General features: G+C 44.3%; 1 protein-coding gene across 2 annotated transcripts in view; it reads left to right on the top strand.

Moving 5' to 3' along the window:
* Positions 1–20890, top strand: part of LOC111873325 — a 104148-nt gene that overhangs the window by 54835 nt on the left and 28423 nt on the right. For both annotated transcript variants that reach the window (XM_033755048.1, XM_023867956.2), the window contains 4 exons: positions 4956–5056; positions 12603–12835; positions 13094–13347; positions 14489–14931. In XM_033755048.1, the coding sequence (XP_033610939.1) occupies positions 4992–5056; positions 12603–12835; positions 13094–13347; positions 14489–14931 (995 nt within the window). In that variant the 5' untranslated portion in view covers positions 4956–4991. The remainder of the gene's footprint in view (positions 1–4955; positions 5057–12602; positions 12836–13093; positions 13348–14488; positions 14932–20890) is intronic.

Below are 20890 nucleotides of genomic sequence, written 5' to 3'. Positions count from 1 at the left end.
ATCCAATCCAAATCCGTTATTAACAGATACTCCCATAAATACGTGACAGCGTTTTAGCATCGTATTGTGTGTGAAACATGCACGGTGCGGCTACACTTCCTATTGTAGTGACGGAATAAAACAAAGAAAGCAAAAATAGTCAATAAATTTTAAGTAACATTTACCTACTCTTGTTTTACCAAACACACATTATGACTTAAATTAACAAATAATAATTTTAAGGAGGTACTTCGAACACCTCCTTTCTTTAAATACTTACGTTTCTATATAGAGGTTAGCGGAAGGTTAGCCTGAAAACTGAGGTTTCCTTGGTTGTCTGCAGGCCCTCCTTGTTTATAACTGGCTTCATCAGCTGCAGCTCTCTTCTTTTAAAAATCACTTTTCATGATCATGCTTTACATTCAAATGTAATATAAGATATGCAGGTGACACAGCGTCGTTAAATAAAGACGATAAGAAAACTATTTTGTTAGAAGTAACAGTGTCAAAAAGTATTCCCTGTATGTAACCTATTCTTGTTCACATATATTTCCCTCTTAACTTCAACTTATTATCCAGTCACCGTTCTCATTCCGCTACATGTTTCGACCGCATCAATCAGGCGTTGTATATCATTTTAAAATTGTTGCAGTGTATGTGAAAATTACGTATCTAGTGTGAACGCGATATTTCCTAAATAAAATGAATTAAGCTATAATTAAAATTAATTAACATTTTAATGTTTTCCATTGTGGTGGTCATCCATTGATTTAAAAGATATTCGCTTTAGGGTATTCCCCGTTGTTGGATTTATTCGCGCTGTATTCGCTTTGTAACGTGGGTATCGTCTCTAATGTGTAAATAACATGTTATGTTATATAATTTTAATGTTAGACTTATAAGTATTCATAGTTATATTTACGTATGTTTGTGCAGTTAGTAAGGATGTCGATGTAGTGTTATCAATGTTGTCTGCAATGTAAAGGATTATTATTATAATATGTTTTTATGTTAGTTTACTTTTTATACTCACGTATGCCCCATTGGATTGTAGTTTTTCCACGCTGCTAGACCAGTTATGTTGTTAAGTGGTTTGTGTGTGTAAACATTATGAGCAATTATGAGCGTTCAGTGTGACTAATCCTGTTTTTATGACATGACGGGTGTGTGTGTGTGTGTGTATATATGTATGCTGCTGTCTGGCGTAAAGCTTGTGTAATGTCTCGAATGTAACTGAAGTGCCATTTACCAAATGGAATACCTAGCTTATGCACTAAAATACATCGGAGAAACAGGAAGAATGCTTAATATTAGATGTAAAGGACACATTCACGCCATCAGAAGTAACAACAGCAATTCTGGATATTCAAACACTATACTAAACACAAGGAATACATATGGAACCATATCAGATACTATGGATATTATACTCGTAAAAAGAGGGCAGAAAGGCAGATATTTAGATACCTTAGAAACTATCATATTTATAGAATCGGTAAAGATATCCTACATATGAATGACAGAGTATGTGTCGTACATCGACACATACAACCCCATATCATATGTGAGACATTATACGAGCTTTACGCCAGATAACAGCACACGCACCCAAAGTCATGTTATAAAAACAGGATCAGTCACACTGAACGATCACAATATCAACATACACAAGCCACATAACTATCTAGCAGCGTGGAAATACCTACAAGACAGTGAGGCATACGTGAGCATAAAAAGTAAACTAACATAAAAAACACAAGAACACAACATATAAAGATATATTCTTTACATATTTCAGATAACACTGATAATAACACTATATCGACGTTCTTACGAACTGCACGCATAACACATGCAAATACAGCTATAAATAAGTATCAACACTTATAAATCTAACGATGAAAATATATAACACAACACATTATTTACACAGTACAGATAAGGCTGCGTCATAGCCCAAGCGGTTAGTCGCTGGCTTCCCACCTCGGCATCCCGGGTTCGATCCCGGGGGGCTGGTCAAGTGGGATTTGTGGTGGACAAAGTGGCGCTGGGGCAGGTTTTCTCCCAGTACTTCGATTTCCCCTGCCAATCTTCATTCCACCAATTGCTCCACAATCACCCTCACCTATCATCTGGGGCTGGTACAATAGGCCAGAAGTGGCCGCAGTACAAGGGACTTAGTCCTACCCCACCAGCAATAAAAAAAATACACAGTACAGATCATAACACTCAGTCAGCGAATGCAGCGCGAATGAATCCAACAACGATAAATACTCTCAAGCGAATATTTCTTAAATTAATGGATGACGACCACACTGAATGTAACGTTAAGATGTTAACGAATTTTAATTCAAAGTTAATTTATTTTATTTAGGAAATATCGGGTTCACACGTGATACGTAACTCTGATAAATAGTGCAACAGTTTTAGCAAGATAGAGAACACTTGATGATGGCCGTATGCCGCCGAAACATGTAGTGAGGAAGGAAGGTGACTAAATAAGAAGGAAATATATGTGTACGAAAAGACATACTCTATAAATATAACAGGATGTTTGAAGACAGTATTATGTAACCTGCTTATCCCGCATAACCATTGTCAGCTGGGAATTAACAACTTGCAGATACAGTATTTTGGAACCTCAATGGTTACCAACTGCATGGGGGGGGGCTGATGCCTCGAGAAAAACGCCGATTTATAGTAATTTAACGGAAATAATTATTGTTAGCTGAATTTTGTATAGCCTAATCACCTCTTCCTCAAACAAACGTCAGAACTGTTAATCCAGATGTCATCAGAATGAGAGGGGTCAGACTTAGGCACAGTCGGTCACAATGACCGCGCGGCCTGAGATATGAACTGTCTTCGCCCACTCAAACACTGGGATCGTAGGTTCGAATCCCACTCGAATCATGGATGTCTGTGTGCGTTTATTCTGTGTTTGTGTTGTCCTGTGTGTAGATAGCAGCCTTGTGATGGGCTGATCCCCCGTCCAAAGAGTCCTACCGACTGTGTATAGGATCAAGAAACTGAAAAATCGGCCAAGGTCCAACAGAGGTCTGTAGAGCCACATATAGATTTTTGTTTGATTGATTGATTGATTGATTTCAGCAGTTGTTGGCAGTTCCCCGCCAAATAAAGAACATTGTACAGTGTTTTGTTTTAAGAATTTTAATTGTTTAATCACGGTTTTAGTATGGCACTAATGGCGAGTCATTTAATTGTAAATAAGTACATGTGCAAAGTGTTACATTGATTTCAGTAAAGTATTGGGGGGTTGAGAGTTTGGTGAAGTCTAGGAGGGTGGGGTCATGTTTGGGAATCTGCCCAGCATAGTCATCGGACTGAGGCAGGCAACCTGTAAGCGGTTCAGGGAAAGTAGAGCAGCGAACAGTTAGCAAGCAGATGCTCTCTGGGATAACGGACGTACACAGACCTTTATGTAATGTTCTTGGATTTGACGTTAACGGCGCTGAGTATGGGTAGTACTACGTATTTTCTGGGACGTGTAGTCTGTTAGAAGCTTTCCGAAGTTTCGGAGGAACCTGCAGCCTGCATCATCAGCGTAAGGGTAAGTCAAGCCAGCAGGCAAGCAACAAATAGATTTCTCTTCTTGCTTGCTGAGCTTACCTGTCGGCCCTGAAGATGGAGGTAGTACACTCCTCTGAAATTTCAGTAAACTTGTAACAAATTATATGACCTCATATCCCAGAAAATAATAGCGTTACTTTCCTTTCCTTTCCTTTCCTCTGATAGACCCAGAAATTAGTCATTCTCCAGAAAATTCAACGCTATCCTCAACGAAGCAACGGACTCTGTTGCGTTAGAAACCGAAGCATGACGTAGCTAACACAAAAATCTCACTAGAGACCAAATTTTGAGTCATTTCTGTTCAAATCAATTTTCATTCATTCCATTCATGAATTGCTGAACAGCCCTTTGTTGGGCCCTGGCCTCTTCTTCATTTCCGTAATATTTTCTTTACACAGACGGCAGGACTCCTTGGACGAGTGATCAGCCCGTCGCAAGGCCGCTACCTACACACAGGACAACATAAACACAGAATAAATACACACAGACATCCATGTCTCGAGTGGAATTCGAACCCACGATCCCAGCGTTCGAGCGGGCGAAGACAGTTAATGCCTTAGACGGCGCGGCTACTGTGTTCGGCCATTAGCCGAAGCAGAATGCTTGACCTTCAAAACGTTTTCCATTTCATGCTTCATGTTCCGCCTAAAAGGCCTATGTTAGCCGGACACTCATGAAGAAAACTGTGACCTACATATTTCTCGGAACGAACATAACAGTAAGACACGAACTGTGTACTTAAAAATTATTTAAATTCATGTAGCTCTGTTATGCAGATGGAAAGAATTCAAAAAGGGGGACCTCCGAAGTTTTTCCTTTTTCTTACTCTTGAGTGACGGCCTCTGTGGTCTAGTGGTCCGAGGTTCTGGATTCGATTCCCGGCGCCTCCAGTTTCTGAGAAGTATTGGGTCTGGAACGGGATCCACTCAGCCTCGTGAAGGTAATTGAGGAGCTGTTTCAAGGAAATAGCGGCTCCGGTCTAGAAAACCGAGATAAACGGCCGTGGGGATTCATTTCGCTGACCACGCGACACCCTCTATCCGCTAAAGTGACTGGAGCCGGTCTAACCGACATGGAGAAGTGAAAATTCTTGCCCCCACCGGGACTCGAACTCCGACCCCTTGGTCATTCAACCCGTAACCAGTCGCTATAGCGACTGCGCTATCCCGTCTAGGGTTGAGGTTAAGAATGCCTTTAGATATACTGTACCTCACCCCCTTCTCTACGCCTTCGTGGCGTCATGTTTAATTGAAGAAGCCATAATCTTACCCTTAATTGTGTCTGAATTTTGTGGGGACACAAAAGTGTGATGGCAGTTTTGCTTCGCCTGTTGATGTGGTGGGAACTGACTTCAGGGTAATGAGGGGTTAATGCTTTGTTTCCAGATTGGCAACTGTGATTCGGCGCAATGAAAGTGAGCAATGTCCAGATATCCCCGCTACACGACCAGCTCGCAGCCACCGGCAACAGGGCGTCAGCAGCTGAGGTAGGTCCAAATCGCATCGTGATTGTGCGAGATTTCAGGCTCTCTTAAGGGCGACTGTGACGCCATGCAAATTGTTAGATAGATTTCACTGTTTCGGAGGAACCTGCTGCAGGTTTCTCCCAAAACTTTGATGCATATCTACCACATCACATGACATTATATCCAATTTTTTTATCCTAAATATGAAGGTAGTGGGTTTCTCCGAAACGTCGGTGTCTTCCAAATTACACGGCGTCACATCCGTCTTCTGCTGTTATTTTCGGGCAACAGGTATCCGTCTACGAAACTTCACAAGATCGCATCCCAGAATATGGTAATCTTATGAGCCAGTTGGCCTCTGTTCTTAGAATATGACGTGGACGTAATTTGAGACAACGCAGAAATATACTGACATGACGCCTGAAAGCCGGAATAGTGGAGCCACAGCGGAAGTCTTTTGCTAGCCAACGACTTGCCGAACACACGTTCCTGCTGCAACGAATAGACACGGAATAATCTGTTGCTGGGCAACTGTTCGCTAGGCACGTTTCATAGCAACGGACCAAACACAAATAGTAATACACGAATTGTTCGAGATGATGATATCTCGTCGGTTACCCCCAAGTTTTAAAAGGGAGTTCATTCGTGAGTTGATTGATTCGTCAGAGAGTTGAGTGTTCAGCTGTGAAGTGTTAACCTGCGGACAGCGGAAGCTGAAGAAGTGACCGATTCGTAAATCAGAACCAAGTCAGTCACACAGAAGAGAAGACACTCGTAGTCCAGTAAGGAAGGGAGTGAGCCTTAGACAGTCATCGATCCTGAACTGTTGGAACTTGTCATAACTGTGAAAGAAGTTCTAGTAAATCCAATCATGCAATCCAGAACCCCTTATATTAGCCACGCAAACCCTTCATGCGTGACAGTATAATAATCTAGTTAAGCAGGAAGGTTAATTAGATTCTAAAGGGTTCTGACGATGGTGTATAACACTCAGAATTACTTAATTTTTTGGACTTTTTTAATCGTCTGGTATTCTAGAGACAAGAAAACATGATGTTCCGGAAACTCGATCTGTTTCCGTCCTCAGGGAAAGGGGGAGACACCTACTGAATTGCGTCCCTTAGAAAGATCTAACCTCAGTCACTGGCTCAAGTGATAGAGGTTAGCTCTTTCTAAGGTGTCTTCCCCCTCTCATGAAGACGGAAACAGATCCAGTTTCCGAAACGTTGTGTTTTCTTACCTCTAGAATACCTGACGATGGAAAGAGTCCAAAAACCTAGTAATTCTGAGTGTTCACTAAGGTTAACGTAATGAATATATACTATATTATGAACAGAGATTTTTACCATTTAAGTTAAAAGAGGGTGATGATGGTATGAAGACGTAGAAGGGCGGAAGGAGAGATCCATAATAACATATTTAAGGCACTATCTAAACATGGGATCTCAAACTATAGAGATAAACCTTGGAATAATGTGTCAGGATAGTTCAAACTCTGATCGAACTTCGACACGCATGCTTCCCGAAGTGTACTGGCACAGTACCAACGTTCTGTATGAGTTCCATGTCAGCGTGAATATTAAATATGGAGTTTGTATGGAGTTACGAGGCCAAGAAAACGTCCCGAAACGCATTGTAAGGGCCTGGAAATAACAGTGATATTTTCTAAGATATGTGAAAAATTTTGCTGTCATTTATGAATTTAATCTGTGTTTATTTTTCGGATTTTTTTGGTATGAACCGTTAAATTATTGTAACTAGGCGTGTAACTAAGGTGACAGGGCATACGTGTTAGTCTTCTTGTTTCCCCTGGGACATTTTACAAGACACAGATACGTATCACGTAGACATATCACATTTACTTTCTTCGTATCAAAATAAGACTGTTTTTACGATAAACTTACGGTAGGGTGGATTTGATCAACGTGTTGCCAGGCAAATGCTCTGCAAACATGGCCCAACTCGCAACAATAGATGAGACTGTGTTTTCTTTGTCCGCCCCACGCCCAGTGCTGCTAACGGACAAATCAACTCGCAGTCTGACACGTGACGTGGTAGGTTGGATTTGAGGTCCTAAGAAAATGAGAAGTACATACTATCTTGCGGAATAAAGACCGTTGAGTCTGGTAGATGTTCATCGGTATTCCTCCAAAATGTCGGCGAACTTTAACCGGATACATTGCGTTACTGTTTGTAGATGGTAAACTTGACTCATACTGTCTGTTTGGAAAAATGTTTTTGATGCGATTGAAAGAGTAAACATTATTAGTGTCATGCGGTGTTTGCATTTTGTTGCACTTTAGAACATGTTACAGCTTGTTAGTACTTATTTCGTAAAAGCTTGACATGATGGAAGTTCCTACGGGTCGCATGACAGAAAGTAACAAACACGCAAACAGTTCACCCGATGAAACAGAATTCTGACGTAGTTATTAACGGATATATTGCAGTGCATGCTGAAAGTATTGTTACCGGAAGTTTCCGACGCCTCCTGCTTTATTATCGCAAGATAAATTAACCAGATATATATTTCTTCTTATGCCTTAGGCCATGGGCTTTTGCTTCAGCTATTCTGTATAAGGACCGCCTCTGTGGTCTGGTGGTCAGAGTTCCTGGCTACAGATCCAGAGGTCCCGAGTTCGATTTCCAGATTTCTGAGAAGTACTGGGTCTGGAACGGGGTCCACCCAGCCTCGTGAGAATAATTGAGGAGCTATTTCAAGGAAATAGCGGCTCCATTCTAGAAAACCGGGTTGAACTGCCGTGGGGAACTGCTGCGCTGACCACATGACACCCTCTATCCGCCAAAGTTGGCACTAACTTCGCCGACAAGCGGCGGTAGCTCGGTCGATCGGTATAGTTCGCTTGCGGACTACATGCCACGGAGTTTTTAATCTGGATAATTGTGGTGATAGTTTCCTAGTCATTGAAAAAATGTCATTTATTGTCAGTTCAAAAGATGTTTCGGCCTAGGCAGGTCATCATCAGGCGTATTTTCGATTTAAATCAAGTATTAAAGATTATATTAAAACAGTGTAGAGAGGGGATTCCTTTGAGACGTGGCTGTGAAGCTGTTCTGGAGTTGGGCCTTCTTCAGATACTTGTTTATTTCCTTTGTGGAGGATGCGACTACCACCAGACCAGCTTCATAACCGCGTATCAGAGGAAGCTTCTCTCTGCATTGTTAAATTTCTAAGCCTTAATTTCGAATCTGAAATATATTTATTATTATGTGAAAACCTCACCGCCATCTGTGAGCCGATTGTCTACAAAGTGTGGGAGCCTTTACATCTCACAACCCTATGGGACTCCACGGCCTGCTACCCTGATAGCTTTACCTTGATAAAAAGTGGGGAGGGGGCACGATGCTACAAACCGGAAGGTCACGTTTTCGATTCCCGACGAGGTAATTGGATTTTTTCGGTTTACACAATCCTTCCAGCCGCACTATGGCCTTGGGGTCGACTCAGCCTCTAACAGAAATGAGTACCAGGAATCTTACTGGGGGGTGCTAAAGAGCGGCCGGCGCGTAAGGCTGACAACCTTACCGCCATCTTTGCGCCGACTCTCTAGAAAATGTGAGAGCCTCGACGTCTCACAACTCTGTATGCCTCTACGGCCTGTTACTGTTACAGGAATAGTTTTTGACTTTTTTATTATGTGAGATCCGACCAGTTGTAACTAGAAAAGAAAATGTTCCATACTAACTCTGTCGTTTATGTGTAGTTCGCCACCAATATTCTTGTTATTTCCTCAAGAATCACCTGGTGATGGCATGCATAGGCTGAAACATGTTGTGAACTGATAACGAAAGACATTCGTTTGTGTGACAGTAAACAACCGCAACATTTTTGTTTGTAAGCACAAACAGGATGCAACACTTTAAGATTCGTAGCCGTTGTTTGTATTTGTCCCGTTCCAACGCAGCTTCTCAACAAAAGACACTGTAGGATTCATAATCCTGTTTATAGGATTTCAGGACACGAGTCGAGTGGCCCTCGTGAACGCCGTAATGAACTTCCGGGCTCCACAGGAAGTATGGATTTCATTGACCAGAGCAACTGTTAGCTTCTCAAGAGATCTCTGTTCCATAGGCATACAGCCACTTAGTTGATTAGTTGAGGTTAGGGTTGAACGAAACTTTGAATCCAAGCGGGTAGGGGAATTGTGCTGTACTGAACTGTTGCTATCACAGCAACAGCCTCTCATGGCTTGGCCTCAAGTGGCTTCATAAATTTTACATGATTGCTATTTGCACTCTCCTCCCATTGTCCATCAGTTTCCCACATAAACGTATTCCAATTCTATTGTCTGAGAATCACTACAACATCTGACATGCCCATCTCACGGATGAAATAACACGCGCCACCCACATCATTACGTCATGGATACAGTGTGCGTTCAAAAATTTGTGTCATGATTCCAGAGCAATGGTCACCTATGTACACACCATACATACTAAATATAGGGGCACGCGGTAGCGTAGTTGTTTGAGGCATTGTGCTACAAGCCGGAAAGTCGCGGTTTCGATTCCCTGTGATATCATCAGATATATTTATTTTCAATTTACCTAATGCTTCCAGCCGCACTCTGGCCCTGGGGTGGACTCATCCTCAAACAGAAATGAGTACTGGCAATCTTTAATTAAAACGTCTATGTATTGACAGGCCGTCAATAATGGAACAATTATTTTTTCACCATTTAACATTTAACACAACATGTTTCGGTTAAAACCGCGCGCTGCAGTCCACTTAAAAATAACATTAAAATAATTAATTAAAATCCGTTAAAATTTTCTATTAAATTTTTTTATTATGTTTGTAAAATCCTATTCCATCTCACTTCAGTGCGCCGTTTTAGCCCATATTAGAGCAGAAGACACCTGAAGATGGCCATCTCTAGCCGAAACATGTTGTGTTAAGTGTTAAATGGTGAATAAACAATTGTTGCATTATTGACGGACTGTGGACACGTAGACGTTTTAATTAAAGTTTTGCAACAGGATGCTGAAATACAGAATTACCAGTAATCTTAGGGGTAAAGGAGGCCGGCATTAAGACTGACGTTACTACCATCTGTGAGCCTATTGTCTAGAAAATGTGGGAGCCTCGACGTCTCACAACCCTATGGGCCTCCACGGCCGGTTACAGGCTATTTAGTTAGTAAATATGCAGAATAAATAGGTTCTAGCCTAACCTTTCTGACTTGTATTCGGTAAGTAGCCATTTCGAACCTCGGCCGGGTCAACGAGTATCATGACAGGAATTTCCTAAGGCATTCCAGGCTGGGATAGTAACCAAAATTAGGCAACGGTCGCTTGATTCCCATATCCTTTCACACTCATCCAGTCATTCGAAGCCGTACAGTTTGGGTTAATATGGGCGTCGTTAAATAAATACACAGAAAATTGACCGCCGTTAAAGTCTTATATTCTACCGTCACAGTTGACTTTATGTGAACAATAGATTGGGATACGCCTTGAATGTACGTAGAGAGATTAAGGGATAAAAAATATTAATGTTCGTATTACATAGACAGCTCAGTCGGTGAAGTGACAGGCTACGGGCTGAACGACCGGGGTTCGATTCCCAGCTGGGACAAGGTATTTTTAACATGTCCACGGCGTCCAGACTTGTTCTGGTGCCTACCAAAGTCTCCTATCCAACGGGTTCCGTGGGCTGTCCCCAGGGTAAAGATCCCTTGCGCTGACCACGCGACACTATCCGCTAAAGTTGGCACTAACTTCGCCGACAAGCGGCGGTCGCTCGGTCGGTATAGTTCGCTTGCGGACTACAGGCCACGCAGTTCTTTATATATATAAACTGACTATGACCGTCTGCAAGCACATACTGTGAGAACCTGTTTGTACGTGTATGTATACTTTTCGATAAAGCTTCCTGGTAGTGAAAGGCGTTGGGTAGAACAAGAAACATTCCACTTGACATAAACGGTCTACGAATCAACAAAAAGTGTCGGACACTGTACCACAGATAATACAATATTTTAGCTTGTTATTATACGTTACGGTTCAAGGAACCTTGTCTTCACCGAGGTCTAACAATTCATGGTTCTGTATTCATCGCTCTTGTGTCATGTCTACAACAAAGAGTAACTGTTTAAACTAAGAGCTGCTGGTATTCACTTTGTAGTTTGCTTTTGGAGATGACGAAAAGTCAATGTTTACTCTGTACACAGAGTAGCCACACACATGCGCACGCATACACACGCGCACGCGCACTCGCGCGCATTCACATTTACCTTCGTATCTGTCCGTGTATTACGAGTAAATAGCATTCGGCAGAACTTTATTTCTTGTATTGTATTCATTTACCGTGCCTTCGCACCACATGGGCTTACAAAGCTATTTTACAGCCAAAGAACCTCTCGCTTGTAGTTTGCGTCACATTCTTGGAGTAGTTGGCCTGGTTCCCGAAAGGAAGACACACGTACTCACATTGCAAGCAGTGCCTAGGCCTGTGTGGCTGCCCTAAACAGTCCAGACAGAAATCACCTTTAATGAAGCTCGTTCGGAGATCAGAATGTACAACTCAGTAATTTTACTGCTTGTGTTGTATAGGTGTGAAACTTGGTCTCTGACATTGAGGGAGGAACATAGACTGAGGGTGTCAGAGAACAGGGTGCTGAGGAGAATATTTGGACCGAAGAGTGATGAAGTGACAGGAGGTTGGAGAAAACTGCATAATGAGGAGCTTCGTAACTTGTACTCTTCTCCGAGTATAATTAGAATGTTAAGTCAGGGACGATGAGATGGGTAAAGCATGTAGAACGAATGGGGAGGAAATGAATGCATATAAGATATTGGTGGAAAAGCCAGAAGAGAACAGTAGGAACACCAAGACGTAGAACTCCGTGATTTTAGTCCGCAAGCGAACCATACCGACCGAGGGACCGCCGCTTGTCGGCGAAATTTTAGTGCCAACTTCAGCGGATAGAGGGTGTCGCGTGGTCAGTACAAGGAATCGACTACTAGACCACAGAGGCGTTCGACAGTTCAAAATTCTTCTTCTCTTCAGAACCTCAGAAGGTGCGCTTTGTCGTCTAAAAGGACATAAGGTAGTTTGGTGTTTACCTTCTCTAGTCTTGTAATAAGTTTATCCTTTAAATGTTGATAATTGCGGTGAGATCTGTAATTAGTCAGCCGCGCCTTGCAGAACAGTGGTATGCTACTCGCATGACACTGTCATTCTCCTCGCTCTGTAGCCTATTAAAGCTCCAACAACGCAAATCTAACTGGACATGCGTCATCAGCAGTTGATATTTATTTTTGTAAATAATTAGGACATTTGCTTTGTATTCTGTCATGCAGTAATGTCTGAAAACCGAATTACTGTTATTAATAATGGCGCGTGGGCGTGTTTCTCTTCGTATTTATGCCATAGGATCCTCTGGGCACTTACTCTTTCTGTTCATACTGTTGCCATAGGAATTCCCGGAGCTGATCGTTCCATTTGTTGCCATAGGAACCTGTGGGCACTGATGTTTCTTTTCGTATGTGTGTCGTAGGAACTCCTGGGCTCTAATTTTGTCTGTTCGTATTGCTGCCGCAGGAACCCCTGGATATCGGAACAGCAGCAGCTGGAGTGTCGCGAGTCTCAGTCGACCAACAGTTCGTCCAGCAGTCGGACCTACCACCAACAACAGCAACATCGCGGTCCTGGACCCCCTTCTTCGTTATGGCTGCCACACCCCCACTCCGAGCCTTCGGGGGCCATGATGGCTTACAACCATCAGCAGCAAGTCCGCAGTGCGGGCCATTTTCCGCTCGCAGATCAAATAGAAGGTATGCTCATCGCCATGAGGGAGATAGGAAAGGTGGTGGGAAGTCTCGGGACATTAGGAATTTTAGTAGCAAACGCAGGTAATGGGACAGCTTAACTCTTCACCTGCTTTTATATCCGGGGAAAGAGTATCTTGTACCGAGCGTTTGAGGGCCATAGGACGCCTTTAAGTTATTGTTTGAGCTGAATTGTTTTCTCAACATTTGTACCCTACCACCCGTGTGTAACTGTCTCTATAGAAGGTATCATCATGCCAACAGCTCTTGTAGATGGTCCTCCATCCTCGGGCGCCGCCAACCCGCTCCTTGTACCGTCCGGCGTCTCAGGCACCGCGGCTGCGATCACCAAGTCTCAGCACTATGCCTCGTCCTCAAGAGCTGCCTCGGACAGGGATCGACCGGTGACCCCCGCAAGCTCTCCAGGCGGCATGTCTGGCGGCGGAAGTGGAGGAGCGGTCGATGGGTGCGGTGGCCATTGTGTTGCCTTCGAGAACTTCTGCTATTACTGTCTTCAGGTGCGTGTTCTGTGTGAGAGCAAGAGTCTGCAGCGACTATAGTTAAGGAGCCATCCATGTGTTATGTGTTTCTGGGTCAACTGGGGAACAGAGGGAGCTTCATGTCTTTCTCTTCCCATATCTGCCCTAAAGTAACTGTCTTTTTTGCTTTTCCGTTCTGTTTTTCCTTATTTCCATCTTGTTTGTTTCTTTGCTTCTTCCCCTTTATTTTTCATTTTGTTATTTATTTCCATTCTCTTTCTTTCGTGCTTTTCCTTTGCTTTCTTATGTGCCCTCTTTTACCCACCTGTTCTTCCTTTTCTACTTTCCTTCTGTTTCTTTTATTTCCTTCCCCCTTTTATTGTCTTTGTTCTATTTGTTTCTTCTTTTATTTCTTCTCTTTCTATCCCTGCATCTTGTTCATGGTGTATATGATTCATTCTTCTCCTTCCTAGTTTTTCTTTCTTACTTCCATATCTCTTCAGTTCCTTCTGTTGATATATTTCTTACCCCTCTCTTTCTTTGCTGCCTTATGTCCTAGTGTGCACGTTCACCATTGTACAACCCCTATGCTTATTACGCTTTAGAGAAGAGAGGCTTCCAACGAAGAGAAGGCGAGCAGTTGCCTGTGCCCGCCCATGTGTACTGTGCAAGCTTAAGACATCAGAATGATTTTCTGGCTGCTTTTAGCATTGCTGTTAGTACATTGAAGCACACTGCGTCCCTAAATGAGCAGCAGGAAGGAAGATTACTACAGTTAAAAATAAATCGTAATGAATTCTCATTAGAATTACACGCAGAACTTTTGGATCAGATCCACATTCAAATGGCGACCTTTTCCCCTTCTCCAGTACTGTTCTGCTCAAAATAAAGCACGACAAACAATTAACGTACCCTCCCTCCAACTGAATGCACATAACGCTTCCACAATGCAGTCACTCTTTCAGCAAGACCAGTAATAATTTTATTTAAAGTAACCCTAAACAGTAGTTTCATGACTACAGTCGAAGTCGACCAGTTCTACGTACCATTTGCCTCGCCTTCTCGATCGGTCGGATAAATTGCTGCTGGCACTCGCCAGCACATCATTCTGGGTTCCGCGGGACTCACGACAGTCGCCTGAAGATGGCACTGATACAGTTGATGCGCCCTCTGCCGACAGGTGGTCTTCATCGCGGGTATCCTGACAGGGGTGTCCTTGACTATCGCCGGCGGAGTGCTGCGAAGACAGTCCCGCGGTGGTGACCTGCTGGTGCTGGTGTACATCGGGTGCATGATCGCCATGGTGTGCACAGTGCTGCTCTCCGTTCAGTGCTGTGTTCGTCGCAACGTGAAGCGGCGCAAACGCGCGCTCCGAGCAGCCAGGGAACAGCGAAATGCTGCTGTCAGTGCGTCGAACCGTCGCAGCAACCCCGCGCATGCGGACATGATTCCGCTTCAGGACCTGGCGCCCAACACAGCCCAGCAACAGAGAGGCCCTCAACAGCAGCAGTACCAACCATTGTTGTTACGTCTAGTCCAGCAGCAGGCCACCACAGTGGACAACCAAAGACACAGTGGCAACATGGGGCCTCCGCCCTATCACCATCACCAGGCCAGTTTTAGGTAAGTGAGGGAAGTTGTCCAGAGACAGTGTTTTGTGAGCAGGGTAGCAGAGTGGTGACGTTACAGACCTGTATTCGGTACATATTCGTTTCAGCCTCGTCTGAAGCACCAGTTGTAGGAGGCTGTTATGGATTTCCTGAGACCCTCATGTTATTTGGGAAATAAAATAACTCAGTATAGTGATTAGATTGCAGGCTGGACCACTTAGAGACCAGGTTTGATTACCAGCAAGGGTAACAGATCATATTTCCTCCACAGTATTCAGATCAGCTGTGGGTTATTTATCTGGGATGTAAAATGGCTGGGGCGTGAAGCTGACCACTCACCTTCATCCATGTGAAGGTTAAGAATGCTCCATTCTTTATGGTGTGCACAACTTTATTTTACATCAGGTGTCCATCTTGAAGTTGACCATGACTGCTTCTTCCTCAGTCGTTTTTAATCCAGAGAGCACAGGCAATCTTTCGCTCATTCAGTGCCAGATAACCTGTTCAGCTGATATGGAATCAGTAACAACTATCCATACTATAGAGGTGGATTCTTTTTTCAGTTGACTTAATCCTTCCGGCCGCACTATGGCCCTGGGGTAGACTCAGCCCCTAACAGAAATGAGTACCCCGGACTATGGCCATGGGGTAGACTCAGCCCCTAACAGAAATGAGTACCAGGAATATTCCTGGCGGATAAAGGACGGCAGGCGCGTAAGACTGACAACCTTATCGTCATCTGTGAGCCGATTGTCTAGAAAATGCGGGAGACTCGACGTCTCACAACCCTATGGGCCTCCACGGCCTGTTACAGGGATAACTTATCTTCTTTTTAGTCATTATACCAGACCCTGTAGCTGTGTCGTTGAGATAGTAGCAACTTTCTGAAATAGATTCTAGAATAATAAACAGTCACTACTTTAAAAGCCACAGATACCATAAAAGCTCGAATATGAGGCGACCATCCTATTCTTTTTGCAACATTGGTTATGTCAGTTCTGAGTATTGTTAACACATGTAAAAAAGGTAAAGCTATCCCTGTAACAGGCCGTGGAGGCTCATAGGGTTGTGAGACGCCGAGTCTTCCACAGTTTCTGGACAGTAGGCTCAGAGATGGCGGTGAGGTCAGCATTACGGCCGGCAAACTTTACCCCCAGGGATTCCTGGTACTCATTTCTGTTAGAGGCTGAGTCTACCCCAGGGCCATAATGCGGCTGGAAGGATTGAGTCAACTGAAAAATCCAATGAGCTCATCGGGAATCGAACCCACGACCTTTCGGCTTGTAGCACAGTGGCTCAACCAACGACGCTACAGCGTGTCCCTGAGTAAATACCACATATAAGTAAACTATACTATTAAGAAACAGCGAAATCTAAATATAATTCTAGGCACTTACAAAAATTTTATTAGAGTTAGAAGGAATTTTCTCTTCACCACTGCATGGCGACTGACTCTGGGGCTTACCCGACCTCTTAGCCAATGCGTACGATGGATCTGTCTCGAAGGTAAAGGCTGCTGGAACCGGAATCTGAGCATTCACCTCCATATAGTGCCGAGGTTAAGAATACATCCACTTATTCCCACGTCTCGTGTGTCTTTACGTCACAGTAGGAGGGAACAATGATACGTCTGAAGCGGAGAGAAACAGAAGACGACTGTTTGGCCCACAACACGTAGTGAGAAGATAAAGGCCGATTTCACTGGACCTGTAGCACTCTTTAACACTGATGCCTTCTGTCCTCACAAAGGGGCACCGAGATTGAAGTTTGGCAAGTTTTCTCGCGGTTACATCACAGTTGATCAGCGAAGCTAGACACGACACAATACGAAGACTATAGGGGTCGGTCCTGCCTACCTACCTCTCGGCGCTACAGCCCTGGGTGAGCCTTGGTCTCCTCTACAACCAGTCTCCACAACCAATGCGTGCTGCCATAGGATTGCATCCACGCGTGATGACCCGAGGCTGGTTGTTAGGTTTCGGAACACATTTTTTTTTTACAAGATGAGGTTGTTAGCCTCATGTCCAACCCCCAACCTGGAGGACCAGGGTATCTCTCTTAGTCTGGACTCTACCCTTTGACCTTTCCGGCATGGGTGACCCTACTGGTAGTTAAACTACCCTCCAGCATAGCTCTCCAGGTCACAGTCAAGCAAGCCCCACCATCACGACAAAGTGGAGACACCTTTGGGGGATAGGGGTCGGTCAGATGCAGCCAGCCAGCTTAAACACAGGGACGGATCAAACTCACAGTAAGAGACAGCGTTCCACACCTGTATAAAAGGCGAAGGTAAAAGGTAAAGTTGCCCTCGTGCCTAATTAATCAAGCATCACAGCAAGGAGACATGTGGAGGAGTGGACGTATAGCTCTACCATTCTTGACCTCGGAACTAGATGGAGGTGAGTGGTTCTCTTCACGCCCCGGCCGCTTTACCCACTGGGAAAGCACCCACTATGTTGGATAGGAGTCTGGGTGGCCCCCAGAGCCGTTCTGTACAATGTGGAGTTCAGAGAAATCTCTTGCCGTTGCCAGGTATCGAACTGTATCGAATGAAGCAATAGGAAACGCGTTGTGTTAAAATGTTTCGGAAAGGAGATGGATATAATTGTCCATTCGGTGGCGAGGGGCGAGGGGCGTGTGGTGAGGAGCTCCTGTGTGAGCGTTGTGACACCCACCCTGACAACAGTCACAGTCACTGGACAGGTACGCCTCCGCCCGCGAGAGCGACACAAGTATTGTCACGATGTCCCCGGGACAGCATAACAAGGTAGAGGCGGTACACAACGCTCACCTCCCAAATGGAGCACCTACCTTGCACAAATAAGTTGTTGTTACAGTTACAATCTTAACAAAATCATTTTTAAACCAAACTTGTAAACAGACTAATTGCAATAATTTATAAATATTTTAATATATTCATGCACGTAGCTGTAGTTGCTGCAGGCTCATATTTTATGTTCATGGCATTGTGATGATATTGTGTATATGTATTGATATTGACCAATCACATTGCAGCAGTAGTTACCGCTCGTATTGATATATCCTTCTGAAATGATCTCTGAGACCGAAACATGTCAAGGATGAAAGGTCACACTGGACGCAGTTCATAACTTTTTATAATATTGCTAGAGTGAGGGACCAGGATGAACCAAATTAGATCTGACAGCCTCATCGCCATCTGTGAGCAGATTGTCTAGAAGATGTGGGAGCCTCAACCGCATAACCCAGTTGGTGTTCACGGCCTGTCACAACGATACCTTTACCTCTACCATCTTAATGTTATCGTAACTGTGCTCACGCCTTCCAGATCGCCTCTGTGGTCTAGTGGTAAGAGTTCCTGGCTACAGATCCAGAGGTCCGGGTTCGATTCCCGGCGCTACCACATTTTCTGAGAAGTATTGGGGTCTGGAACGGTGTCCACTCAGCCTCGTGAGGATAATTGAGGAGCTATTTCAAGGAAATAACGGCTCCGGTCAAGAAAACCGAAATTAATGGCCGTGGAGATCCGTTGCGCTGACCATGCGACACCCTCTATCCGCTAAAGTTGGCACTAACTTCGCCGACAATCGGCGGTCGCTTCGTCGGTATAGTTCGTTTGCGGACTACAGACCACGGATTTTTTTTTTCTTTTTGCTCAGGCTTTAAAAGCTTCCCCCTTGAAGTTTTTCAGCCAAAATTGTGTATGAACTGTCTTTTCGTTGTGTGCTGGATATCTAGCCGGCCGCCTAATTCCAAATTCTATTATTTGTATACTCACTGGATGCAACAACTGTGTGTTCAATCCCTAAAAATCGGGTGTGCACGCCGTACGGAGTTCGTTTTCAGGTAGCAACAAGAGATTTTTATCTCCACAGTCTCCGGGTTGGCTTCATACCCACTGGTTACGAGGGAGTATTTCTGTAGGAATAAAGCAGCCGATGTATAATGCTAACCACTCACCTCCATCTAGGCCTGAGGTTAAGAATACTTGGAGCTATACCTCCACTCACCATACGTCTTCATGGCTTGGCGCTTAATTAAACACAGGGACAACTTTATTTTTTTTGTCTGTTCGTTACCGTTTGAAGACTTCTTTTGTAGAAGATGAAATACATTAATAATTCAAGAAGTGGTGTCTGTGTAGGCTTGAGTCACAAAATTAATACCTCCATTTATTTTCACATGTATCTGTACACAGTATATCAGTTGACGTACTGTAATTGTTTTGAGATAACAACATGTGAAATTTTCTGTACATATTTACGTTTGAGGTGAGCCTATAATTTCTCCGTAGTTAAGCTCATAACGCTGTATTGATAATATGCAGGATTATCAGTCGCTTAATGTGCACGTTATCGGAAGTTATTGAACCCACCTCTGTCTGGGGTCGATAGCCTCATAGTTTCTGTGACCGGTTGGAGGCGTGATTTTTAAAAGCGGAAATATGCAGAGATTAGATGTGAAATCAGACGGCCTCAGGGGGCGTATTGTCTAGCATACACTACTACTACTACTACTACTACTACTACTACTACTACTACTACTACTACTACTACTACTAAAGGTAAAAAAGGAAGGTAAAGCTATCACTCAAACCGCCCCTGGAGGCCCATAGGGTTGTGAAACGTCGAGGCTCCTACATTTTCTCTTAAACAGTCGGCTAACAGATGGCGGTAAGATTGTCAGCCTAACGCGCCGGTCGCCCTTTACCCCCCCCCCGAAAGATGGATTAGATCAATTGAAAAATGCAATGACCTCATCGGGAATCGAACCCGCGACTTTCTGGCTTGTTTTGTTATTATGAACCCGGGTAGATCACAGTCAGTATAGCGACGGGCTACGGACTGGACGGCCGGGGTTCGATTACTGGTTTTTCTCTTCACCACAGCGTCCAGACTGGCTCTGGGGCCCACCCAGCCTCCTATTCAATGGGTACCGGGGACTCTCTCCCCGGAGGTAATGAAGCCAGGGCGTGGAGTTGACCACTCACCTTCATCTAGTGCCGAGGTCAAGAATTGTGGAGCTATACCTCCACTCTCCAATATATCTTGATGGCGCGATGCTTAATTAGTGAAGCCCAGGGGCAGCTTTACCTATTATTAATATTGCTGAAGCAGAGATCCTCGTAATTACTACTTCACGGAGGATAGAAGCCATTTCGCCTTGTTTAGGGGGAAGCGTGACCCACAGACAGTCTTGTTAGCTCTACCGTTTGTATCTCCGCCCTTGTAACAAGGGATGTAGTACTGTATATGTGAAGGGCCCCACTCTAAATATTTGATGTCGAAATTGGAGTGGGGAGGCGACTGCTGTCGGGTGCCACTGTGTCTGCCGGCTGGGGAACTCCCCGGTATGGTAGGCAACCTCTCAGGCGCTACAGGAATCGGGTTGCGTACAGTCCATATGAAATATTTGGAAAATCATTCCGATAATACGGGTACCCTAAATATTAACTGTGAGCCTTATTATTTCTTAACTTGTAAGGTAAAGCGGTAAAGTTGTCTCTGTGCTTAACTAATTAAGCATGAAGACGTATGGGAGAGTGGATGTATAGATCCACATTTTGTTGACCTCCGCCCTAGTTGGAGGTGAGTGGTTAGCTTCACGCCCCTGCCGCCTTATCCCCGGGGAAAGAATCTCCGGTACCCATTTGATAGGAGGCTCGGTGGGCCCCAGGGCCGGTCTGGATAACGTGGGGAAAAGAAAATTCTTTACCCTACCGGGACTTGGAACTCCGATCCCTCGGTCGTCCAGCCCGAAGCTAGGATCCCGGCTCCTGGTATATCCCAGATCTTGCTTTTATTGGAATCCAAGCGGAATAAGGGCCTAACTTCTCATGTCTGTATGTATTGTTTAACGTCACACAGAGCTACAAGCGCGAAGGATGTAGGTGTCACTGTAAAGGCAAAAAGTGGAGTGACAAGATGGAAGAATGTGATTCATGTTTCTCCTCCTACGAGTCATTTCCATGTTGGCGAGGTTAACAAGGACTG

The sequence above is a fragment of the Cryptotermes secundus genome, unplaced genomic scaffold (genome assembly GCF_002891405.2).
Source record: "Cryptotermes secundus unplaced genomic scaffold, Csec_1.0 scaffold223, whole genome shotgun sequence".
NCBI classification, from domain to species: domain Eukaryota; kingdom Metazoa; phylum Arthropoda; class Insecta; order Blattodea; family Kalotermitidae; genus Cryptotermes; species Cryptotermes secundus.
The sequence above is the reverse complement of the archived record's forward strand: the minus strand, read 5'-3'. Positions and strand labels throughout refer to the sequence as shown.